General features: G+C 39.2%; 1 protein-coding gene across 1 annotated transcript in view; it reads left to right on the top strand.

Moving 5' to 3' along the window:
- Nucleotides 1-14116: 14116 nt before the first annotated feature.
- Nucleotides 14117-26872, top strand: part of LOC101618618 (chromosome unknown open reading frame, human C1orf146) — a 21656-nt gene continuing 8900 nt past the window's right edge. The window contains exons 1-2 of the mRNA XM_012729981.1: nucleotides 14117-14281; nucleotides 22924-23029. Of these exons, the coding sequence (XP_012585435.1) occupies nucleotides 22961-23029 (69 nt within the window). The 5' untranslated portion in view covers nucleotides 14117-14281; nucleotides 22924-22960. The remainder of the gene's footprint in view (nucleotides 14282-22923; nucleotides 23030-26872) is intronic.

Genomic DNA, 26872 nt, shown 5'->3' with positions numbered 1-26872 from the left:
GGACATAAAGTTGGTCATTTTTCCTAATAGGGCTTTTATATAAAATGTACTGAGGTGTACCTCTTTTCATTCAATTTTTGCTCAATTTTAGCATAACAAGAGTTTAATAAGACAGTGAGATACAAATACACTTGCAATTAAATAATTACATGCTTATAAACTATCTGACACCTTGCAAAATTGACCTTTTACTTAGATCCACGCAACTCTGAAAACTTGCATAATCTACCTTTAAGTCAAGAAAGTAAAATATTTTCCTACAATTTTCTGATTTAGAACAAATTGCAGAGAACACAATTCAAGAAGTTAGGAAATTAGCATCAAATAGAGTTAAAAGAAATAAGTTAATAGAGACAATAGTAGAACTTAATTAGAACTCATAAAAATAGTACAACTGATAAGATCAGCCCACACACTAGCTTAATGAAGAGAAAAGCCTAAATACACATTAGAAAGGAAATAACAGAAATTAACACCATAAGGTAGTTTTTTTTTACATTAGTATATACAAATTTCATCCAGTTACAAAAGGGATGAAATGAATGACTTCTAGAAAATGTTACCAAAAATAGAAAAATCTACACAAAATATTACCCTTGAATAAAACTGAGAAAGTATTCATGGTTCACCCTCAAGGGAGTGCAATATGGTATTACTGTTTACATATTTTAAAAAATAAACATTTATTCATGCATATAAGAACTGGGGTATATAGGACAGAGGGTGAGAGAATTCATTAGAGACATATGGTGGTGAGAGGGATCATTAGAGACAGAGTGGGGAGCAGAACAGGCAAATCTACTGAAATACACTGCTGAGGGGAAGCAGCTGGCAAGAGAGGAGGGGTCTGAGCCATATATATTCATTAGCTCCCTGGTAAGGGATCTCACTCAGGCTGAAGTGGCAGTAGCGCTGAACTTTATTCTTTAGTCCACCTGTTTACATAATTGTGAAGAATGGATAAAGCTAAAAAAAAAAAAAACTTCAGTGCATTTTAAGAAGCCATGATAATGTGATCAAAATCTTCTAAAGGTAATAAAAGAGAAATGTTGGAATGATATCACTTCTGGTAATCAATGCAAACATCCTAAGAGATCCAGAAGTATATGAAAATGACGTGGTAATTTATTTAAAGAATAAAAGACAATTTTGTGTTGGTAAACCTATTCACATATATACTTATATATACATATATTAATAGAGGTAATGTTCTCTGTCAATTATCTTCAAAGGTAGCAAAACTTGACTTGAAAACAGTGAAACCAACTGAGGATTATAAGAAAATATGAGTGATATATTATTATACTTTTGCTGTAAAGAAGTACATAAAACACAGAAAAAGATACATGGAACTCTGAAATCATGAAACATAAGATTGATAATTTGCCATTTAAAATTCAGAACTCGGGCCCTCCCTGGTGGCGCAGTGGGTTAAAGCACAGCACTAAGAAGCTTAAGCCACTTCCATATGAGTTTGATCCCCGCCTGCCCCGGAGGAGATCCACATGGTGCGGCAGACCTCTCCTGACCCCCCCGCTGATCCCCTCAGCAGTGTACTTAGTGGATCTACCTGTTCTGCTCCCCACTCTGTCCCTGGTGAATCCTCTCACCCTCCGCATCTCTGGCCTGTACCCCAGTTCTGTATGAATAAATAAATAAATCTTTAAAAAAAAAAATCAGAACTCATTCATGTCCAAAATATCCGAAACAAATGAAAAAGCAAACGCATACATGGGGGAAGCTTGTGGTTTTTAACAAAAATTAAAATGCAAATGGCTGATAAGCAATGAGAAGTTTTTCTAACCAGACTCATGACTATATAAACATTAGAAAAAGAACTTTGTGGCGCCTCCTACCTGGGTGGTGCAAGGAATTGAAGCACAGCACTATGAAGCTCTCCAAAGCCACTGCAGCATGAGTTTGATCTCTGGCCAGCAAGCTGACCCACATGGTGCAGCAGATCTCTCCTGTCTTGCCCACTGCTTCTCTTGGCAGTGTATTTTCAGTTGATCTGCCTGTTCTGCTCCCCACTTTGTCTCTGGTGAATCCTCTCACTTCCCACACCTCTGGTCTATACCCCAGTTCTTGTGTGCATATATAAAATAAATCTTAAAGAAATATAAAAAGAAAAAGAACTTTGAAAAAAAGGGATTTTGAAAATATGAATACTTCTGTTACTATTCTATACTATTTCTATTATTATATTTACTTGTAGAAGTAATAAATTTAGAAAGTATATATTTATACTTATATATTTATAAATTTAGAAAGAATATAACAAATGAAATACTAATCCATTTTAATCACTTATGAATTACAAATGAAAACATTATAATTGCCAACATTATAAAAATAATTGGAGTTAGTGAGCTTAACTAAACAACTGAAATATATTAATGTAGAAAGATAATTTACCAAGTATTACTATATTATATAAGCTTAAATTATTGGAATTCAATTTCATTTATAATTTTTAAAATCAAGCAAAAATTCTGGGCAGGTTACAATAAAACTCAATCCAAGGACAGTGTGGGGGATAATTGTACTTTTCATAATCAATGAGATAACAAGTTCTAAAAATTACAGAGGAGAAAACTGACAATTTTGAGTTGTCATATGTGGCACAAATGCCTCATTCCATTTATATCATCACATAGATACATTTGCAGCATGTCAATGTCAGGTAATTGTTTCTGCCAGCACAGATATAACACACATATTTACTGCCTTTTAATTTCTTTTACAAAAGGAAAGAACTCATAGTTCATTCTGCTATAATTTTTTTCTTAAAAATACAGATCACCTTAAGAATTTATTTTAAAATAATGTTGAGTCGTCACGTATTAGAAACAATAATTCAGTCCATAGGTTCTAAATTTTGTAGTCCTATTTTGAAGAAAAACATTACATATATAAGAAATCTTAGGGAAAAGTAAGTATCGAGTTTTCCCAAGTACTTTTTTTAAAGATGTGACTAGTTACCTGAGTCATCCGTGGGAGTAAGGCTTTATTTGTACATGAAAATAACCTCATTTCCATCTTTTACTTTTCTTTATTTAAGTCACCAATGAAATGATTATACCCTTATTAATTTGATTGACTGTTTACCCTAAGTGGAAATTTAAAGTATGTGTAGTTTCTTTCACCAAGTAATTTAATATCCTAAAAACTTTATAATATGAAAATTGTAGGAAAGTAATTTAGGAATCATATTTGCAAGATATATGCCAAGATATATAAATCATTATTTGCAAGGTATATACATAGCCTCAGCATACATATTTATCATATAATATTTGGAAGTAGTAAAACTAGGCAAAAATAAAAACAAAGTTAACAAAAGGAGATAGAAATAGTCAGCAATGCAGTGATTGATAAAATGTTTTACTTATTAAAAAGATAAAAAGTAAAATGTACATCTTTTAATTGATAAAGATAAAATTATGAAGCACACTGAGATTAGCACTTAACATAATGTTGGAATAAGTGTAAATTGGTTCAAACTTTCTGGAAAGCAAAGTAGAAACAAAGGCCTTAGAAATCATCATAGTTGGCACAGTAATTTCACTTTGGGAAATATAATGAATAGGGCTTCCTTGGCGGTGTAGAATTAAATCTCAGGGCTATCATGCTATCACTGCCATGTTCCCACCAGGGAGCTCACCCACATATGGCACAGCAGACAGCTGCTGTCTCAGCCATTGCTTCCTTCACAGTATATTTCAGTCGATCTGCCTGTTCTGCTCCCCACTGTCTCTGGTGTATCCTCTCACTCCCCACAACTCTGGCCTATACCCCAGTTCTTCTATGTATAAATAAATAAAAATAAATCTTTAAGAAAAAGAGAAATATAATGAATAGTCAGAAATAGTTAAAAACTACACCTAGATGTATCTCATGTTTAAAATCTTATTTGTGCATACAGAACTGGGCTACAGGCCAGGTCAGAGGATCCACCAGAGACAGACTGGGGAGTGGAATAGGCATATCTATGAAGTACACTGTTGAGGGAAGCAGTGGGCGGGACAGGAGAGGTCTGCTATGCCATGTGGGTCACCTGTAGGGTGGGGGATCAAACTCAACTCATGCTGAAGTGGCTGCAATTAGCTTGCAGTGCTGCATCCTAACCTTTTACACCACCAGGGAGGGCCATATGTTGTGATATTAAGCCACTTAAATAATAATTATAGTTGATGAGAATATTTGATGATAAGAAGCTCATAACAAAGGATCTAGTCAGCACAATCAAGCTATTGCTAGTCACTGCTGCATGAGTTCCCAGTCAGAAACACCCAGCTCTTGCATGCATAAATAAATAAAATGAATCTTAAAAAGAGTTAGATGCTAATGTACACATAATATAATCTATTTAGAAGAAAGACTGCTGTGATAGTCTAATGTGCACTTTTGCTAGCCAATCAGCCCTAGTGACTTAGTCACACAGTAGTCTAATGTTGCTGTGAAGATGACTTGATGAATTTGATCTTTATAATCATTTGGCTCTAAGTAAAGGAGATTAACCTTCATAATGTGAGTGGGCCTCATCTAACAGTTGAAGACCCTTAGAGCACAAACTGAGGTTTCAGGGAGAAAAAGAAAATTTCCCATAAGTTTGAAACATTAATGTCCACCTTAGTTTTTAGCCTGCACTAGAAATTTCAGATTTGCCAATCTCCACAATACCATGAGTCAACTTTTTAAAATGTTTTTTTAAAAAGAGATTATCTTATGGGGCCGTCCCTAGTGGCACAATGGGTTAAAGCACAACACTACAAAGCTAGCTGCAGCCACTTCACGGAGTTCTATACCCGGCCAGGGAGCTGACCCACATGGTGCAGCAGATCTCTCCTGTCTCTCCAGCTGCTCCCTTCAGTAGTGCTCTACATTGATCTGCCTGTTCTGCTCCCCACTCTGTTTCTGTTGATCTTCTCACTGCCCCTACATCTCTGGCTTGTACTCCAGTTCTGTATGCATAAATAAATAAATCTTCAAAAAAATATCTTATTTATTTGTTCATATAAGAACTAGGGTATAGGCCAGAGGTGTGGGGGAGGGAAGAGGTGAGAGGGTTCACCAGAGACAAAATGGGAAGCAGAACAGGCAGATTGACTGAAATAACTCCTGAGGGGAGCAGCTGGCAAATCAGGAGAGGTCTGCTGTACTATATAGGTCACCTCCCTGCCCGGGGATCGAACTTGTGTTGCAGGGATCAAACTTGTGTTGCAGTGACTTTGGAGTGCTGAGACTTAATCCCTGTGCCACCTGGAGGCTCCCAAATAAATCTCTTAATTTATATATTAAGTTCTGTTCTGGGGAACCCTGACTGGTACAGTTGCTAATATCCTACCGTAATAGCTATTCTTCTTTCTCTTACTAGTAGAGCCTTGAACTTTATAGGTGGGCTCTGGCTACTCAGAATGAAGACCATATATTTTTGCACTTTGCATCTAGTTGTAATTAGGTGTCTAGGCTCTGACAAAGGAGATATAGATAGACGTATTGAGTGATACTTCCTAAAAGTTTCTCTATGATAGATGGGCCTTCCCTCGTTCTCTATCAAGCTTCCTGACGCACAAATGTGATGAGTGGAGCTCTCCTAGCCATCTTTTAGGCCACAGGGTAAAGGTGACAGCCTAGAGCTGCTAGAGATAAAGCTGGAAGGAAACTGGTCCTGAATATCCCAGGAAACCACCAAACCAACTCTGGACTCTCCATCTCCTGGCTGCTTTTGAGTGAAGGAAAAGGACTTTGGATGTTAAACTACAGTCGATTTGAATTTTCCCTTATCTATGCCAAACCTAATTCATATACAACATATGAATATATAACTATAATAAATATACCAATATAATGGAAGTGGTAAACCTTGGGTTTAGGGATTTGTTATTGTTGTCATTGTACTCTTTTATTTTTTAAAAGATGTATTTATGTATAGAGGGGGAGTAGCGGGCAAAACAAGAGAGGTTGCTGCACCATATGTGGTCAGCTCCCTGGCCAGGAATCGAACTCTGGTCACAAAGGTGAAAGCATGATAACTAATAGCGCCGAGGCTTAACCCCTAGGCACCACACTGCTCTTTTAACGTTTTTACATTAAGCTTGTATCAGTTACTCTTATGATAAAAAATTTTTAATAGAACTACTTAAAACAATAGTAAATGTTTTCCTAGCAGTTTTTTTTTTTAAAGATTTATTTATTTATTCATACAGAACTGGGGTACAGGCCAGAGATTCAGGGGCGGCGAGAGGATTCACCAGGGACAGAGTGGGGAGCAGAACAGGCAGATCCACTAAGTACACTGCTGAGGGGAGCAGTGGGCGGGTCAGGAGAGGTCTGCTGCACCATGTGGATCTCCTCCGGGGCAGGGGGGGATCGAACTCATGCAGAAGTGGCTTAAGCTTCTTAGGGCAGTGCCTTAACCCGCTGTGCCACCAGGGAGGGCCTTTCCTAGCAGTTTTTATTATAATTATAGGTATTGTCATTTAATATAAGTGATGGGACTCATTGTGACATTAAAAGGTAGATGATACCCTTTAATATTATCATTACCATTTGGGCACCCCTCTGGAAGGATTCTTGCTGAGTGAAGTCAAAAGGAAAAGAGAAATATCAGATGGTTTCACTGGTATGTGGAATATAGAAAAACCAAACAGTCAAACCCTTGAAAGCTGACCATGGATACGAAGTATCCATGAGGTGAGAGGGGAAGTGTCTTATATGGGGAGGGGTGAAAACAGATGTGGGAAGAGCACAGGGGAATATGGTTTTGGACTATGGGTACTTTGGTGGTGGGAGAGCTACACTCATCAAACCATCGGAGAACTTTATTTTCCAAAAATTAACAATGATGTAAGAAAAAAGTACTATTTTAATTTTTTTAATTTATTATTTAAAAAATTTTATTTGTGCATAGAAGAACTGGGATATATGGCCAGAGTTGCAAGGTGGGGGAGGCGGGGAGAGCAAGAGGATTCACCAGAGACAGAATTGGGTGCAGAACAGGCAGATCTAGGGGCCTCCCTAGTGGCAAAAGGGGTTAAAGTACAGCACTATGAAGCTGTCCACAGCCACTGGTGACCCCCAGGTCTTGCCTGCAGCTCCCTTCAGCAGTGTGATTCAGTTGACCTGCCTGTTCTGCTCCCCATTCTGTTTCTGGTGAATCCTCTCACATCCCCCCTCTCCCACATCTCTGACCTATACCCCATTTCTTATATGCATAAATAAATCAATCTTTATAAAAAAAAACTTGTTCATTATTTGTAAATGATTAAAAGGGAAACCATTGATGTACGTTTATTATCATAGATCTACCAAAAACTTCAAATCACAAAGTAGATTCAAAGTTTGCTGCTGCTCATGAAATGAAGGCATCTCTCAAACATGTTAACCTAGTCATGGCAGACTTGTGCTTGTCATTCTGCAACTAATGTGGCAATCTGGCACTGCAAAGTTTCTGAAAAACATTTTCATTGATTGTTTTCAAGTTGAAGTTTACATATTTGAGTCCAAGTATCAATAATTTATGGGATTCATTTTTCATTATAACTTTCTCGCAGCTGCTGAATTAGGAATGTTCTGACACTAAGTAGGAGTATAAACTGAACATATTTCTGTGTAGGAATTCCTGGGAGTAATGAATCAGGGAGCTGAGCTGTAATGAGTTGCCAAATATATTTGTGTATTCAATTTCAATTATTTGGGGCTGCATTGTGTAACACCTTTAAAAGCACAGCTCAAGTGTACTTATTTGTTCCAATCATGAATGAATCATGGTAATAAATAAGCCTCCCAAATGAAAACTCATTAACGCAGTTAGCTGTTAAAGGTTTATTTCCTGCAAATATTTCTCAGGCAAATCAGTTAGCCTGGATCCAGAAGCTCAAAGCTTGAAATAAACTAATTCAAGTTTGAAAATAATAAGTCTAAGGATTTCAGTAAAAATTCGACTTGACACTATCTATGGGTTCTTACAGTGAAGTTTGATATGTCACCACTGTGAGAATGAATGATAGTTCATCATCTGACTATATTTAGTAATGGTCATTAATATCATTTAATAGGTACCAGATATTGTTTGAGGGGCCAGATTCAGTAGCAAAACAAAACAAAACAGCCAGAAGTTCCCTCTCTGTGGAGTTTATATTCTTGCCTAAGTGTAACCACGTGGCTAAAGGCAAGGATTGTTGCAGGTGGTCCTCCTCCTTCCTTCCGGAGGAGGGTATTGCTGGTGAAGACAAATAACCTCAGAGAAAATACTAAAAAGTATCAAATTCTGAGGCGGAGCTTCCTTTGAGCAGAAATAGAAGGGAGAAGGGCTTAGAAGCAGGGAGAGATAGAAAGAAGATTGTTGTTTGTCCTTGCTCTAGGATTCAAGGTTTGAGTTTATTCAGCATTTTGGAGGCTGTGGATTTCAGACAGGACCAGGCTGACCTTGCAGAAGGCTTCTGTGGACTATTAAAGGTGGAGGCTTCCAGTAGCCAACCTGGGAGAGGAAGAGGCTTTGCATGTAAGACCTTCTTTTTCTTTGAATATTTTACTTTTTTATGCATACAGAAATGGGGTACAGGCCAGAGATGCAGGGGCAGTGAGAGGATTTGCCAGAGACAGAATGGGAAGCAGAACAGGCAGATGGACTGAAATACACTGCAGAGGGGAGCAGTGGGTGAGACAGGAGAGGTCTACTGTGCCATGTGGTCACCTCCGGGGCGGGGATCGAACTTGTACTGAAGCAGCCATGGCTTGGCTTAGCTTTGCAGTGCAGCACTCCAGCCTGCTCTGCCACCAGGGAGGGCCAACATGTAAGACCTTTAATGGAAAGGAACTTTAATACAATTAGTGTGCAATACAGAAAATATGAAGAATATAGTTTCTAAATCAAACACCTGAAGTTACCTGTCCCCTAATGGGTAAAAGTCCACCCAAATAAGATTGGCCCAAAGCAAGACCTGAGAAAGCCCGCCATAAATCTATAAAGCACCTTCCAGTAGGGACTCATAGAATAGGGTCAGGAATGGCCAGACAAGTCTGGGATGAAAAGAGCAAAATCAAAATCAGGATAAATGCTGCTATAGTGAATCTCTCCATGGCCTCTCACCCACATCTGTTTCAACCAGCCCAGGACCAAGAAACAACACAAAGCCTCTTCACATGTCTCTGCTCTATGTGCCTCCCGCAGGTCTCCTCTGGCTGTCCATCCTGCTTCCTTCCTTCTCAGTCTCCTCTCCAGGTTCGTCTCCTCCCTGCTCCGCTCCACCCTTCCTTGGGTGGGACAAGGAACCCGGAACCTCCCCTTTTCCTGGGGACCACCCTGTTATAGCTGTGGCTGCTGTCTGGAGTGTCACTCATCTGGTGCTATGCTGAAGCGTTCTGCAGTTCCAGGAGCGTCTCCTATTGCATCTTCTGTTGGCTTCATGAGTTGGAACCTGGCCTGGAGTCCGTCTGCCATGTGCCTGAGGTCAGCAGAGGCGCTATCTTAGACACGTGGCCAGTTGTTTGGGAGAGGAGCTGCACATCCACAGTGGTGGGAAGAGGCCATCCTAAAGGTCTTGGTCCATGACAGCACTGGACACAATTCTGGGTAAAGTAAACGACCATTACTGGCCTCAGTAATCCTTTTTACCCTGGTTTGTTAAATAAATCCCTTTGTTGTTGTTTCCTGAGCTGGGTGAAGAACCCAGAAAATATTTGGTGAAATATTTGGGCAGTGGGTCTTGGTCAGTTTAGGGTCTCCTAAATGTAATTCATATACAGAATGGTAGAAGGTGACAAATGCAATGAAAAGTAGATGTAGCATAGGCTAAGAGGGATTAGGAGCAGTTCCAATTTTATTGTATTTGTTTATGCATACAACTGGGTGTGGGTCCCCCCTGGTGGTGCAAGGGTTGAAGCGAAGCACTATGAGGCTCGCTGCATCTTCTTCAGCACCAGTTTGATTCCTGGCCAGGGAGCTGACCCACAAGGCGCAGCAGACCTCTGCTGTCCTGCCTGCTGCTCCCTCAGCAGTGTATTTCAGTAGATTGCCTGTTCTGTTCCCCATTCTATTGTGAATGCTTTCACCCCAACCAATTCTGGCCTGAATCCCAGTTCTTCTATGCATAAATTAAAAAAAAACTATTTTTAAAAAGAAAGAACTAGGGTGTAAGCTGGGGGTATGCTGGGGGCATCAGAGACTGAGTGGGGAGCAGAACAGGCAGGTCTACTGAAATGTACTGCTGAGGGGACGAGGGGGTAAGGAAGACTGGAGAGGTCTGCAGTGCCATAAGTGGGTTAGCTCTCTGGCTAGGGGTTGTACTCATGCAGCAGTGGCTAGCTGTTCTTGACAGCCCTAAGACTTTAATTCCAGTGCTACCAGGAAAGCCCAGCTCCAATTTTAAAAGAGGGGACTTCCTGGTAGCACAAGGGGGTTAAAGTGCAGCAGCATGAAGCTAGTGGCAGCCACCTGCACCACAAGTTCAATCAGTTTTATTTTATTTACTCTATTAAAGATTTACTTACGTGTACATACTAGTGCAGGGATACAGGTCAGAGGTGCAGGAGGGTGAGAGGCTTCACCAGACAGAGTTGGGAGCAGAACAGGCAGACTGACTGAAATACACTGCTCAGGGGAGCAGCAGACAGGTCAGACAGGTCAGGAGATGTCTGCCTCGCCATATGAGTCACCTCCCTGGATGGGGATCAAACTCGTTCTGCAGTGGCTGCAGGTAGCGCCATGGTGCTGTGCTTTAACCAGTTGTGCCACCAGGGAGGGCCCACAGTCCCAATTTTAAATGAACAAGTCAGGGTTGGCTTTATTGGGAAGATAAGATAGTTAAGCTAAAATTTGCAGGACAGAATGAGCTATGAACCTATCTAGGGGAGAGAACATTAAACAGAAATGCTGGTATGAAAGCCCTGAGGCAACAGATTGTCAGGCAGGGAGGGGGCTAAGGCTGAAAAAGCAGAATCAAGAGAAGAGCCTGGAAAAGATTTGATAGCTATCATGCAATAATCCCAGGCCTGGTAGGTTCATTGTCACTTCACAGAGAAAAGAGAATTGGCAGCCTTTGGTAGATTTTGTAGTCCTTTAAATGCTGAGACAAGGGACCATTAACACCCACAGGCAGACAGGGCAAGAAGAGACCCCAGTTCCCCAGTCTGGCAGAACAGCAACTCCCAGTCTAGCTCCCTTTACACTGTTAAGTGCCCATGGCCACAAAATCGAAACACTGTTGTAAACACAAGGCCCATCTGTTGTTTGCTAGGTTTCCCAGTGGTGGAAAACAGCATTTCAAGGTATGGGCCATCTGTTATGTGAAGGCCAAAAGTAGACTGATTTTTAACTCATTTTCCTTACAATAGCTAAGGGGGAAATTGGGTCACACTGGACTTTGTAGGTCATCATGAGGACTTTAGCTTTAAGTCTCAGAAGAGAGCCATTTAAAGAGAGTTTTAATCAGAAAGATATAATCTGACATATTTCAAGAGGATTACCTTGGTTGCTGTATTTGTAAAAGGACTTGAAAGGCAAGGCATAAACAAGGAAACCTGACAGGAAGCTGTTGTAATAACCCAAGTGAGAGTTGATGGTGGTTTAGATTAGAGAGAGGTTCAGTTCTAGATGTATTTTGAGATATATTTTGAGGGTACAAACAAGTATGATATGGGGCAAGGGAGAGCCAAAGTACTTAAATTTAAAAGAGGAAAAATGTATCATTAACTGAAATGAGGAAGAGGATGGTGATAGAAGCTTGCAAGGGAGAAATTAGAAGTTCAGTTCTGGGTGTGGAATTTGAGCTATGTTAGTGAAAATGTTAAATAGGCAGTTATTTAATCAACTTGGAGTTCAGGGGAGAATCTAGGGCTAGAAATTAAAAATTTGGACTATCTTAGAATATGGAAGTCATTTAAAGCCACTAATTGATGATTTCACCAATTGAGTGAATAGAGGCAGAGAGGAAAAGGGGTTCACTCCTAAGAAGTTGGGGATTGAGGAAAAAACAAAGAATGTTGGAAAGTGATCAGAGAGGATGAAAGAAAATTTTGAAGCATAGGAAGAAAAGTGATCACCTGCAAAAAATGCTGCTGATTAGTCAAGTAAAATTCCTATTGAAAACTGCTGGATTTAGCAATGACCTTGACAAGAGCAATTTCTATGTCATGATGGAAATTAAAAAGCTAATCAGAGTACATTTTAAGGGTGGGAGAAGGGTTATTAGAAACAGATTACAGGTTTTAGAGTCAAGTTTTAGTATAAGAAGAACAGAAATGGGATGGTTAACTGGAGTAAAAAGTGGGATCAAAGAATTTTAAGATGAGAGAAAGAACAGCCTATTTATTTGCTACTGAGAATAGTACAGTAGAGAGGAGAAATTTGATGATTTAAGAGAGATGGGAGAATTATTGGAACTAGACTTCTGAGTAAACAAGAAGCAGTGGGATCTATTGTCAGGATGGGAGGGTTGGCCCGATAATAAAAGCATTCATCTAGTATAATGGAAAGGAAAACAAAGTCTGTGGGTACAGTTGATAGTGGATGTGCGTGTGGGCATCTCTTTTTAATGTTTTTATTTATATAAGACCTTCGGCTGAAAGTGAGGATGAAGAAGAAAGGCAAGAGATTTAAGGAGAAGGTATGGCAACTTTATATAGGAGAGTGGGAAATAAATGGACTAGGTAGGTATAGCACAACCACAGAGATATCATTAAGGTAACAATTTAATAATAAAAATAGCAGGTTTATGCTGAGTGCTTCTGTTTTAGGCACTGTTCTAAAAGTCTTACATATCAACCTATGAACTGGCACAATTATTGTCCTAATATTAAAGATCAGGAAATTGAGTTGTTACTAATCTGTGGTAACATAGCTAAGTAAATGGGGACATAGGATTTGGACACTAGCAATTTCTTTTACACAGATATTTGTTAATTGAATGAAAAAGGAAAGACAGTTTAAAGGGAGGAAGAAAGGAAGAACAGTTAAGCCATCTCCAGCATCTCTGTCTTTCAGGTAAGTTCTTTTTGCTTCTCATGTGACTAAAATAGTGTCTCCTAGATCTTGTAACTGGGTCCAGGTGTAGAGGTGTTGCTATGGCCGTTAAGGGTGTGGCTTAGACATCTGATAGCCTTGGGTTTGAATCCCAGGCCTTTTTTTACAGGCTGCTATTTTGATGGTGACATAACTTCTTTCAATCCTAGTTTCCTTATCTTTAAAATAACAACCTATACTTTACAGCATTTCAAAAACATTTAAAAAACCATGCATGTAAAGTATCTGTTAAAATGTCTGGTACAAGGTAATTTCTCAATGAGTTTTCTTCTCCCTCCATGTTCTGGTGAGTTTCCCCAACTTTAGTATCCTCAGAATGGACTTTTCTTTGTGCTTGGCAGTTTCACTAGCAAATCTGGAGTCCTTGCTCTACCAAACTAACATTTATTGTGACATGGTGGATAGGTGGCCTTACAAATCTGTACATGTACACCCCCAAACCCCTACCACTGCCTTCAGTTCATTCCTTGAATCTTAGCCTTTTCTGGTCTGCCCTGTCCTCCCATATCAACTCAACAGAGGCAGCAAAAGAGTGCACCTAATTTTAATATTGTAAGTTTTACAGAACTTCCAATTTAAAAATGGTTACTGCAGGGATTGATAATTACTCCACATTACAAATGTGCTCCAAAGGATTTTTCCAGGAGTCTTTTTGTTGTTGCTGTTGTTCAGTTAAATAGATTTTATAAAGCGGTATAAGAAGGATTTTTTTTTGTATCCTAAATTAAACATCATGCTTCAGGCAAGTAAGTGGTGGTTGTACCTTTTCTTCCTTCTAAGTTTCATAGTTGTGAGCACCGGTACTTAATAACTTGCAGGGTTTCAATTAAATCTGAAAACAATGGAGCCCTAAAGAGCAAACACATGTGCAGACACAAATATTTTTACAGCCATTCGTGAAAATGAGTATATTTTCCATGATTTGGAGATGCCACCATTTGATCTTTATGGTTTTAGTAGTAGCAGTACAAGAACTGAGCCTGAATTTTTTGAAACCCCTGAAAATTCCAGTCAATAAAGTCTACAACAAATAAAAATAACGCTTTCCCTTAACCAGTTAAGGTTTCGAGAAATTACATTCGAAGAGGAGGAAACAAGGGAGGTGTGGTCAGCGAGTCTGCGCCTGCGCAGCAGCCTGGGGGCGGAGCAAATGCGCACACGTCTTCTGGCCGCAGCGTTGGGCCAAGCTTCTCCCGCTGTCGGCGGCGCCATTAGCTGGTGGAACGTTCTGGAAGGTTGAGAGCCGCCTCTGATCAGGTGTGTTAGCAGGTGTGGGGATGAGCTTCGAGAACCCAACTCGTCGCGTTGTTTCTTTCTTTCTTTGTTCTTTCTTTTCACGCCAGTGTTTTTTAATCCAGATTTGTGCAGGTCCAGCCGTTACCTCAGGGCGGGCGGGTTTTCTCAGCTTTCTCTCCCACCGAGCGTTCTGTGTGGGGTTTTTTCCGGTCTTTGAGTTATGCTGTAGAGCGGCTTCCCTTTCTGAAGTCCGGGCTTCCACCCTGGGAGTTTATATGTTTCTTACCTGTTCCCAGCCTTCCCCTTCGAAAATTCTTAACCTGACCTCTCCCTCGCCGGGTGAGGAGACCGTGAGTGAAATTGTATTGCGCAGTATTAAATTGACAGGGCCTCCCTGAGGGCCCAGGGGGACCCTCGGCACTGTCACCCCTGCGGCCTGCGGCCTGAGTTCCACCCGGGGCAGGGAGCTGGCGCAGCAGCCCGCGCCTGGCTCCGGCTGCTCCCCTCAGCGTGTCCGCCTGTTCTGCGCCCCACTCTCTCAGGTGAATCCTCTCCCCTCCGCCCCATCTTGGCCTACACCCCAGTTTTCCTACATGCGTAAACACCAAGTTATTTAAGTTGAAAACTTGGGGAAAATAAAACTAAACAAAATCCGGAATATTAGGGCTTCCGACCTGGCGAAAGCATTTGGGGTGGAGGTGCAGGGTTGGAGCCTTTTATTTGTGGATGAGGAAGCAGGCTGGTGAGGGCAGTTGGGGGGGAGGAGGGGAGAGTGGGGGAAGCACGGTAGGGAGGCTTTCTAGAGTCTCTTAGGCCTGCAGTGGGTGAGTTCTGGCAGTGGCTGCTAGTTCCTGGATGCTCCTCAGCTTCCCTTACTGCCCTGGCCCTAATTTCCTGATTCATGTGTGGTCGTTAGCACTTTTTTTAGTCAATTTCGGGATGGACCCCAGTTCTCACTAACGAACATAATTATTACCTTTATTTAAATTGCCGGTCAACCCTACATATGTGAATATTTTTTATTAGTTTTTAAAATTCATACATATTTTACATCGCTTATTTTTGTACAGTGCATGCTTGTATGCTTTCTCTTTTCAGGTGCAGTCCCTGTAAAATCCCCCCACCGATTTACCAGTGAGCCACCACCTTGTGTCTTGTCTCTTGCCAGTTTTTGATTCGTCTACCTCCCCCACCTTTGCAGAACGTCTTTGATTTATAGTTGTTTGCTTTTTTATTTTTATTCCCTGATAAGAGTGTGAAGATTTAAATAACTATGTAGTGTGTGGTGTGTTACTGAGTGGATTTCCTTTAGCTAGACAGTAAGTTAAATTGTGTGAGGGGAAGGTAGATGATGAGTAAAAATCGCAGCTCTTCTGCCAGCCAGCTAACCATTTTACTCATTCCAAATATTGGAATATTTTTTGAATGTCCACTGTGTGCCAGGTATTGGAGATAAAGAATGAGCTAGAACAGAAGGGGTCCTTCCCCTCATAGAGCTCGTTAACTTATTTATTCATTCATTCATGCAATAAATGAGGAAATTAGAGAGCAGCTGGCTTCAACCCAGCAGGAAGAAATTTCTTACTAGAGTAGCTTAAAAGGAGAATAAAATTGCCTTAGGAGACATTCATTAACTTACCATCTCTCAAGGTGACTTTCATATGGATTAGTTGGTTTCTAAATTTTGCTTCAAACTAAGGCTAGTTTTTGAATTATGTAATGTAAAGAATATGAATTTGGTTGGCACTAAAAGCTTATGATTTAATGGGGGAAATGAAGTAGTTTATATCTTGGGAGCAAAATAGGGTACTCAACAGAGGTGATGTAAGGCAGAGCCCAAGAACGGAGAGGTCTTTTAGATTGAGGGAAGCAAGGATAGTTTCTCTAGAGATTTAAGGACCTTGAAGAAGAAGTAAAATTTTAAAGACTTATAGAAAACTTGAGTTGACAGGATAGAGTATACTCACATACTCTGTACCTAGTTTACCCTGTTACTGATAAGCCTAATTAGGAGGGTACATTGTTACCATTATGAACTAATACTACTATATTGATTTTAACTGAAGTGTATAGTTTATTCGTATTTCCTTAGTTTTTAAATCTTATTTCCCCTGTTTCAGTATCCTAACCAGTACGCCACATTACACTTAGCTGTAAAATTTCCATAGGTTCCTCTTGGTTTTGATAACTTTCTCAGATCTTTTTTGTTTTTGATGACTTTGACAACTTTGAGGAACCCTAGTCAGATATTTTGTAGTCTCATGATAGGACTGGAGTCATTAGTTACTGAGAAGATGACAATGGTACATACTACTGACAGAATTTATGATAGTTGATAGAGACTTAAACCACCTGGCTGAAGGTGTGCAGGTATAAAAGATAAAAAACTCGATTTCATTTCTCCTTTATATAGGAAAAATCCCAGCTCCTCCGATGGGTGTGTTTCTTTCCTGTGAGTCTCCTTCACTACTTATATAAAACACTTTACTTCTGGTCACCAAATGTGTGGAGGTTTCCCCCATACCAGGCAATTCTTAATAAATGTAACTGGATCGTCTGCAATATTAATAAATTCAATACTATTTGGAGATAGAGGTCAGATACTGTAGGTGAGAGCTGGAGGGGTTTGGGGAGGTTGAGGGGGTCAGGGATGGTAGCGCAGAAAAGCAAATTGAATCACATGTCATATGTCTGCATAGGTGATGCTATTATTTGTTGAAGGTAGGATTTTTTTTTTTTAGACTTTTATATTTTACATTGTTCTTCCTTTCTGTACATACATGCTTTCTCTTTTCAGGTGTAGTTGCCACAAAATTTCCATCACCAATTCACCTATGCATCGTCACCATAGTCTTTATGTAAGACCACATTCCCTTCCCAGTTTTGGTTCTTCTTCCTCCACCTCCCCTTCAGAATCTCTGATTAATAGTTGCCTGTTACTTTCATTTTTTTATATACATATATATAATTATTTTCCTGGTCCCTTACTTGGTTCCCCTTACATTCCTCCTGTGAGTGAAATCATTTGATTTTTCTTTTTCCTTCTGGCTTATTTACTGAATGAAATCCTTTTTGGATTCTGGGATATTTTTAAACACCTACCATCCTACACCTCAGGGCTAAAACCAAAGCTAAGGAACACTTATATAAACCAGAGTTTAAGCACCTGTCAACAGGAGCAAATACACACAGCCACCGGATATGTCTGTACTAGAAAAGAGGAGCTTTTGGCCTATGACCCTGTATCAACCAATAATATATATCCAAAACTACATCCATTTCTCAAAAATAGCCCACCGTGAATCACCACCATGTAACTCTAGTATTCACAGCACAATAGGGAGCTTCAATCCCTGCTACTCACTGGAGATGATCCTATAGTGCCTATTATTTAAGCCCATTTTTACCTACTATCCCTTTTTGGTATCAGTTGTCTTAATTACTTCAGTAAGTGTACAGGCTAAAATCTGACAGTCTATCCTTAGTACAACCATGAAAATTAAAAATGTAGAGAGAGAAGATACAATGCTGTAGAAAAATATTGCAGTAGGAGTTTTAACCCTATGGTGCATGGCTGAAGAGCTGCTCAAAGTAATTGTCGTAACAATGGAAGGATGTAAATGGAGGATGTAAAACAACAGGAAAAGGCCAAGAAATAGGTGGCAGAAGTAATGAAGTCAAGAAATAGTGAAAATGAATTAAAATGTGTAATGGGAGGACCTCAGCAGTAGACAACTGCAAGTAATGAAGAGAATTAATGAACTTGAAAATATAATTTCAGAGAACACAAATAAAACAACACTAAAAAAAGAATAAAAATATGAAAACAATTTTAGCCCTTTGAGATAATCTAAAGAGAAATAGAGCATATGGGGATCCCACAAAGAAGTGAGGAAGAGATAGATAGAAAAATTATTTAAAGAAATAATTGCTGAGAACTTGGGAGCAAATCCGATATTCCGAACCCCAAGAGGCCCAGAGTCCCAAACAAGATAATACTAGATAGACACATGTTGTAGCAAAACTGTTGAAAACAGAGGAGGAGGACAGTACTAAACATGTTAAGAGAATAAAGACTGACTTAAGAAGGAATGCCAGACTGCAGCTTGCCTGTCAGTGGAAACATAATCGCAAAGGGATTGGCAGAAGATACTTAAAAGTACTTAAAGAAAACGTTATCCAGCCCAGAATCCTTTACTTTGCAAGATTAACATTCAAGACAGTTTCACTGAAAAGCAAAATCTAAAACAAATTTATCAACACCAAGCTGCACTTGAAAGTCTTTAGGGATTAAAGAAAGAGAACAATGTGGTTTTTTTTTTAAACCAACAAGAGTAATACTTAATTTACAATTATGGGTCATTCTAACATCTTGACAGTTTAAAAAAATTTTTTTTAATTTTACATCATTCTTCATTTTGTTCATTTTTCCATCTTGATTGTAATCCATGTGTACCACCACCAATTCACCCATGTGCCATCACCAGAACAATGAATTTTTAATCTTAATGTATAAAGATGGTTTTTTTTTTAAAATTCAGTTCTCATGATTTATATGTCTGTCCTTATTCCAGAACTACAGTCTTGTTTGTGGTGACTTTATGTTTAAGCTTTGAAGTTGAATGGATTTTCCAGCTTTGTTATTTTTCAAGTTGTCTCGATCATTCCAGGGTTTTTTTACATACCAATTTTAGGATCAACTTGACAAGTGCCGTAAAAGAAAGGAAAGTAAGGGGGAAAATAAACGTAGGAAGAAAACTTACTAGGCTTTTGATAGTACTTGTATTTACTGATTGTATGCATCAGTTTGGTGAGAATTCCTTTATTGAGTTTCCAATCCATGAACCAGACCGTCACTATTTAGAATTTATTAATTCCTTTCAGCAGTTCTTAACTTCTCAAAATACATCTTGTCTTGCACTTCCTTTGTTAAATTTATTTTTAAGCTTTTATTTTTGTATTGTTAGAAATGCAGTTTTCTTAATTCCATTAAAAATTATTCTTTATTCTTACATACTTTGACCTTATTCATTCTTAAGTGTGCACATAAGTGTGTAGTTCTAGGTCTTTCTAATACAGTCTCATGCCATCTGTAAATAAAGGTAATGCTCATTTCCTTCCCAAAGTATATTCAAAATACATATATATAGTGTACAAGCAGGTGTCCTTACCTTACTTCAGAACATCAGACGGAAACAGTCTGTCACCATAAGTATATTAGCTGGAGCTTTTTTTTTTTAAATAGATGCCCTTTACTAGGTTGAGAAAGTTTCCTTCTATTCTTGATTTGTTGAGTGTTTTATTATGACTGTTGAACTTAATCTGTATTTAATCAGGTGATCATGTAATGTTTTGTCCTTTATTTGTGTGATTTAGTACTCCATTTTTGAACATTAAACCAATCTTCCATTTCTAACATAAATTCCACTTGGACTTAAAGGTCTTTTAATTCTTTTTAGAAATTGTGGTTTGGTTTTTTTTTTTTTTTTAATTGAGGCAGTAATGCTTTACAACCCTGTATGTGATTAAGGATTATAGCTTCACACTTCAATTATATATTACCACACCACACCCCTTCATCAAAACACCACTAATCCTCCACTGTACTCCTGTATCCTCCTGTTTATCCCACTTTTCTCTTTATTTGCTTCCCTTCTTAAAGGTCTATACTTCTACTTATTTCTGAATTTTGGGTGATGATACCAGTTAAGGACTTTAGGGTCTTTTTTCGTGAGGGATGTTTATTTCTAACTTTCTTGTGATATCTTCATGTGTGTTTGATACGAGGCAAGTATGAATTGGTAACAGTTCCTCTTTATGAAATAATTGGTAGGATTGACTAGTAAAACCATCTGGGCCTTGGCTTTCCTTTATTGGAAAAATCTTGACAAGTATCTTGTTCATAGATCTGTTTAGAGTTCTGTTTTCTTATTTCTATTTCTTCACTGTTGGTAAGTTGTGTCTTTCTAGAAAAGTGTCCATTTTTTGTTAAGTCATCAAATTTGTTGTCACAGCATTGTTTATAATCTCCCCTTACGAACTTACTAAGTTCTGAAAGGTTGACAGTGGTTATCTTTTAATTCTGAATAAATGAATCCTTTTATTGGTTAGGTTAGCTAATTTTTTTTTGCTATTTTTACTAATTTTTTAAATACGTATTTATGCATACAGAACTGGGGTGCAAGCCAGAGGTGCAGGGTCAGTGAAAGTACTCACCAGAGACAGGAACAGAACACAAAGTACACTGCTGAGGGGAGCAACGGGTGAGACAGGAGAGGTCTGCTGCACCATGTGGATCACCTCCTGGGGTGGGGATCAAACTTGCACTGAAGTGGCTGTGGCCAGCTTGCAGTGCTGTATCCTAACCCATTGCGCCACCAGGAAGGCCTATTTTTACTAATTTCTGTTATTTTTTTCTTTGACTTACACATTATTTAGATATAATTTCCAAGTATTGGGGGAGTTTCTCCAGTTTTTCTCTTCATTTAATTCTGTTGTGGTTGGAAAACATACTTTATATGACTTTCATTTCCTGTGGCTTTGTTAAATATATATTTAAAATTGTTACATATATTTGATATGTTGACCTTTTATGGTTAGAAAATTTGCCTTTCTAGTGATACCTTTTTTTTTTTTTAAGATTTATTTATACATACAGAACTGGGGTACAGGCCATAGGTGTGGGGCATGAGAGGATTCCCCAGAGACAGAGTGGGGAACAGAACAGGCAGATGTACTGAAATACACTGCTGAGGGGAGCAGTGGGTGGGTCAGGAGAGGTCTGCCAGCCATGTGGGCCACTTCCTTGGCTGGCAATGGAATTCGTGCTGCAGTAACTGCCATAGCTTCATAGTGCTGTGCTCTAAACCTGATGCCACCAGAGAGGGCCTTCTAGTGACATTTCTTTGATTCTAAAGAATACTTTGTGTATTATTACTATTTTTTTAAGATTCATTTATTTATCCATACAGAGCTGGGGTACAGGCCAGAGGAGTGGTGGGTGAAAAGATTCACCAGAGACAGAGTGGGGAGCAGAACAGGCAGGATTGACAGGGTATACTGCTGAGGGGAGCAGCGGAGTGGGCAGTTGATGTCTGCCACACCATGTGGGTAACACCCTGGTGGAGGATTGAACTTGTGTTACAGTGGCTTCCGAGAGCTTCATAATGCAGTGCTTTGACCCATTGCGCCACCCAGGAGAGCCCCAAGAATACTTTTTTTTTAATGCAGCCACTCCAGCTCTTTTGTGGTTATTGTTTGTGCCCTGGATTATTTTGTATACTATAACTTGCCATCTGTCAGTACCTTGACTCTAAAGATAGGGTCTTTTTATCCATTTAAATGTAATTTAATGTAATTATTCAGTATAGCTGAATTTAGGTCTGCTGTTTAAGTTTTTATTTTGAGATATCCACATAACATGAAGCTCAGTACTTTAAATTGTACAATTCAGTAATTTTTAATGCATTCACCATGTTGTACAATCATTACCACTGTTAGGTCTAGCCTTTTGTCACTCTGTTTCTCATCTTTCTTCCCCTGTCCCACCTTCACTGCTATTTTTGTGTTAATGAGTATTTTCAAGCACTTTGTGAAACTAGTGTATTTACCATTGGAGAGCTTGGGGGTAATTAATTAATTTTATATTGGCATTGGAATGTTGGTGGAGGGTGAGTGAAGCATGTACACACACTGAACTGTGAAGTTGTATTCCCCAGATTACAGTTATGTAAATGAATGGCAAATCCGTAAAATTTAAGAAACTGGGCAGCAGACATAGCATTTGATAGAAGGGGAACATGGCTTAAAGGTGTTTAGTCTCAATAATATACAAAAAAGGGCTAAATTTAGGCCACAGTGACATTTCATTTTTTGCTACTAGGTTTACAGTGACTTAATTTTTACCATCTCTCACACATCAGAAAGGTGTATCTTAAACTTTAATACCATGAGTTTGTTAAAATTCTCTCCCTGACACCATTTTCTTCTAGCTTTTGGTTGCTAGGGTATAGTGCTTTGCTATTGTTACCTGGAATGTCCTTCTTTCCCTTAGTGTGGTGGTTATTAAAGTGTAATCCCAGACCAGCATCAGTAGTGTACTTGTTAGAAATGCAAGTATCTCAGCCATACTCTTAAACTATCTTTTTAAGGATGTTTGTGTATAGTAAACGGCATTATAAGTTAGAGATAGTATTTCCTTCTAGAACAAAGAGCAGATTTGCTGTGGCCCTTTAGAAAAGGTTGGCAGTTCCAAAGCTCAGGAGTCATACACCTCAGGATGTATATGCTGATCTTACTTGGCCTTTACCCCATCACCCCATGGAATTGGATTCAGGAAGTTGTGGGGAAATCATGATAGTCCTATAGCTGTGAGTTTAGAGTTATCTTTTGTTTTTTTTTTTCTTTGCTATATCCATGAAACTCTGGCAGATTAATCTACTAACTTTTAAATAGGTTAAGCTCAGTTCTTGACACCACTGCTTTTAATAATTAATAGGAAATATGGCATTAAATAAGTTTAATGCATTATGACAAGTATTTTTTCCATGTTAGATTTTTATTTTCAAATATTCTTTGGAATGTCTATATTTCTCTAGTTTTATTTCTTTTCACTCATTCATCAAACATTTCTATGTGTTCTTTTTGCTTTTATTTTTGCTCAGGTTGTGGCAATATTAGAAACTGGTTGATCAAAGACAGATGGCTGAAAGTGATGAAAAAGAAAAACTAAAATGGACAACTACCATCATTATTAGCTCATCACTTAAGGTAAAGAAGCATTTAGGCCACTGATTTAATTTAACACATCTTTATCTTGATTATGCACGATTGTATGCTCCATCGAGTACAAAAGTTGAATGTATATGAAAGATAAGTTATAAATTTTACTGTATCCATTTTTAGCATCTTCCCTAAGTATTTGAAATTTGGAAATAGTCTAAATTTGTTCTGTCTTTTCCTTTTTTCACTCTTAAGCCTGTTCTAATAATGATATTAGAAGAAAATTCCAGAAATATTCATACATATGTACATCTGTATCATTTAAGATTTTTTGAGAGAAAAAGTATGTCTAGCCTTACTGGCATTGGGAGGAAGTTTGGAGGGATAGGGATGGGAAGTTGTATCTCTGAAGGCATTTGGTAAATCTACAACTGTTTTTAAATCCTCAGCCAACATTGCCCTGATACTTATCTGATGGACACTAGCTGACATCTAGAATGAATGAATGGAACAAATTAATGTTCCATGTAGAAAGAAAAAGGCAAGACTAAGACTTTCTAAGTTGTTTCTTTAAGATTTTTTTATGCATACAGAACTGGGGTGTATATCAGAGGCATAGGGGGGTGGTGAGAGGGTTCACCAGAGAAAGAGCAGGGAGCAGAACAGGCAGATTGACAAAGTACACTGCTAAAGGGAGCAGCAGGCGAGACATGAGAGGTCTGCTGTGCCATGTGGGCCACCTCCTGGCCAGGGATTGAAATCATGCTGAAATGGCTGTGGCCAGCTTCATAGTGCTATGCTTTAACCCTCTGTGCTACCAGGGAGGGCCCAGACTTTTTTTATTGCAGCCTGAAACTGCATTTTGCCCTGTTGGTTTTATTTTTATTTAAGGTTTGTTTATTTATGCATACAAGAACTGGGGTACAGGCCAGAGGTGTGGGGGTGAGAGGGTTCACCAGAGACAGAGTGGGGAGCAGAAGAAGCCGAGGGCTGCCACACCATGTGGGTCACCTCCCTAGCCAGGGACCGAACTTGTGATGCAATGGCTGTAGGAAGCATCATAGTGCTGTGCTTTAAACCTGTTATGCCACCAAGGAGGGCCCTGCCCTTTTAGTTTTAGAGTAAGAAAGGCCCTGCACAAAGGAGTTGAAACATTACCTGAGGTTTTATTTGGTGCATTGAGACAAGAGTGTCAGTGAAAGGTCCTGGTGGCCAAAGGGTATACTTACTGAGAAGACCCTTTATTCCAAACTGGATGCATTCCAGGGCTGAATGCAAATTATTCCTGATTGTACAAATCAGGTTGTCATCTTGGCATATCATCCAGTTAAAAAGAAGCAAGGGATATTGGAGGGGGGGTTCAAAATTTGGACTCAGGAACATGCAAGGTACAGTGCAACCTTTGGTACCAATGCATTTTTCCCTATGAATTTACATCCTTAGTTTAGCCAATTACCTTTATATTGGAGGCAAATTTTTAGACTTCAAGTCGTAAATCTTGTAGAGATTCTGGGTTTGGTGTAATAATACAGGAAAATTACAAATGATTTAAGAGGACTTTAAGATAGCAGCCTTAGTAACAGTATTAGGATAACTGCCTCTGCTATCTGGTTTTGAAATCTAGGAATTTTTATTATAGCTAAAGATTTGAAGTTTTCTATAACACCCAAAATATTGGAGGACTTATTGCCCTTTTTTTTTTTTTTTTTTTTTGTCAAACATTTAGTGTGTTTTCTCTTTTATATTGGACATATATTTCTGTATACCCCTTACTTGCAGCAACAGTTACATCATCATAAAGGGGCAAATTTTTTTTAAAAGATTTATTTATTTATGCTTACAGAACTGGGTACAGGCCAGAGGTGTGATGGGTGAGAGAATTCACCAGAGACCAAGTGGGAAGCAGAACAGGTAGATCTACTGAAGTACACTGCTGAGGGAGCAGTGGGTGGGTCAGGAGAGGTCTGCCATGCCATGTGGGTCAGCTCCCTGGTGGGAGCTCGTCCTGCAGTGGCTCCCTAGAGCTTCATAATGCGGTGCTTTAACCTGTTGCGCTACCAGAGAGAGCAAAAAGGGCAAAATTTGTAAGATTCCTCTTAAAATGCTCTTTTTTATAAAATAAGAAAATATTTTACAAGAATGCGCTTTTTCATAAAATAAAACTTCAAGTAAATACCCTTTAAACAAGATGTTGAAAATTAGAAAATAAAGGTTGAATTTTACTGTAACTGTGTAATAGACATAAAGTGCAGAGAGAAGCCAGTCTTAACAATAAAGCTTTCTGCAAGGCAGAATGCAAAATTAAAATAAACTGATCAATTCACATTTTTCTGACTGTACAACATATTAGTAAACTATTTTGTGACTGTGCCATATAGTATGGCATGACTTGTTTTTCACAGTTGAAAATATTATTGTACATACAAAAGTATGGTACATATTTCTGGAGAAAATGGAAAAAGTTATTTGCTAATTTACAATTTTGCAAGTACTATTAACAAACAGACTTTGCCTAGGTGTGTCTATTGCTGTAACTTATGCAACATAGAGGTCACTAATTTCTGTATTCCCACACTTCTGAGTTCCATTTGTTCTAACAAGCATAATAAGTTAAAATGGTATGTGGACAAAAAGCATTTCACATATAACAAAGACTATTCCAACCCTCAATGAAGAGTGACAAGATTCTAACCATTTATTCGGTTGCATATGTGTGTTAAAAAAAAAATCCTGTTACTGTAATACTCTTGACTACTGGTGCTATGTTGGTTTTTCAGAGTTTCTGGGTAGGACAGTGGAAACTTTGCAATAAACTGTGTTTGAGTTTTTACAGTGGCATCCAGGCCAGTTAACTGGTCGTAACAACCCTGGCACAACTTAAGGTAACCTTTGGCTGGAAGGTACCACCATAAACAAGGCAAAAAGTGGGACATGACCCCCAGGGCTGACCTACCTGTACAACAGTGAGACTGACTCCAAAAACATGGATTGTCTGCACAGTTCTCCTCGTCATCGCACTCTGGGCTGAACAGAGGCACTGCTTGCTGCAGATCCAGTCTGATGGCAGAGTCCTCGGGACGTGCACTCCTTACGTTTAGACTTGCTGCAGTCCTCACACCTGTAAGCATACAGGTCAAAATCTTTTTTGCTTTGTGGCTTTTGCTCACCTCGCTTGAGCTCTGATTCAGACTGCACCCAGATTATCTCATCAGCAACAGGACTTGAGAAGAAGGATAATCCAAATAGTCTCTGTTCCAAGGAACTGCTGCTGATACTTTCCTTCATACTGCTGCAGGACCCCAAGCAGATGATGGGCCGGGACAGAGGGGCTTGTGCAGAAGAATGAACCTGTGAGTGTTGGAGCTTGGGAGGCTGGCAGTGCCCAAGCAGACCATGGATTCTCTTGTGTTGATAGAGGGCAACATTGGGCACTGGCTAAGGACAGTTTACTGGACACTGTGTGTCTTCTTCACCAGCATGCACTCAGTTTCAGAAAACAACAATAATGGGATTTATTTAACAAACAAGGAAAAACAGTCACTGAGGCCATAAATGGCTGGTGACCTCACTTTGAAAAGTGTCCAGTGTTTTACAGACCTAAGCACAAAGGCTCCAGTCTTCTGGAAGATTAATATGGTGGAGGCAGAAATGGCGGACCTCGGCATTGCTGAAATCCTGTACTCTTTAATTCTGGGGGCTGATTCTGCAGTCCTTTGTATGTCTTAATCTGAATCTCCATCCCTACTGGCACTTGGTTCACATTTCACCTGGGGTTATCTATCCTCACTAGCACCCCAGGTTACAACACTTGTGCTTCGTGGAAAGGTGGGAAACAGGCTTCAGCCACAGTTAGTGTTGTGCTCCGTGGACGGGGAGGGACAGGCTCCAGCC

This window comes from Condylura cristata, unplaced genomic scaffold (assembly GCF_000260355.1).
Source record: "Condylura cristata isolate star-nosed mole 26May11 unplaced genomic scaffold, ConCri1.0 scaffold00026, whole genome shotgun sequence".
NCBI lineage: Eukaryota > Metazoa > Chordata > Mammalia > Eulipotyphla > Talpidae > Condylura > Condylura cristata.
The sequence above is the reverse complement of the archived record's forward strand: the minus strand, read 5'-3'. Positions and strand labels throughout refer to the sequence as shown.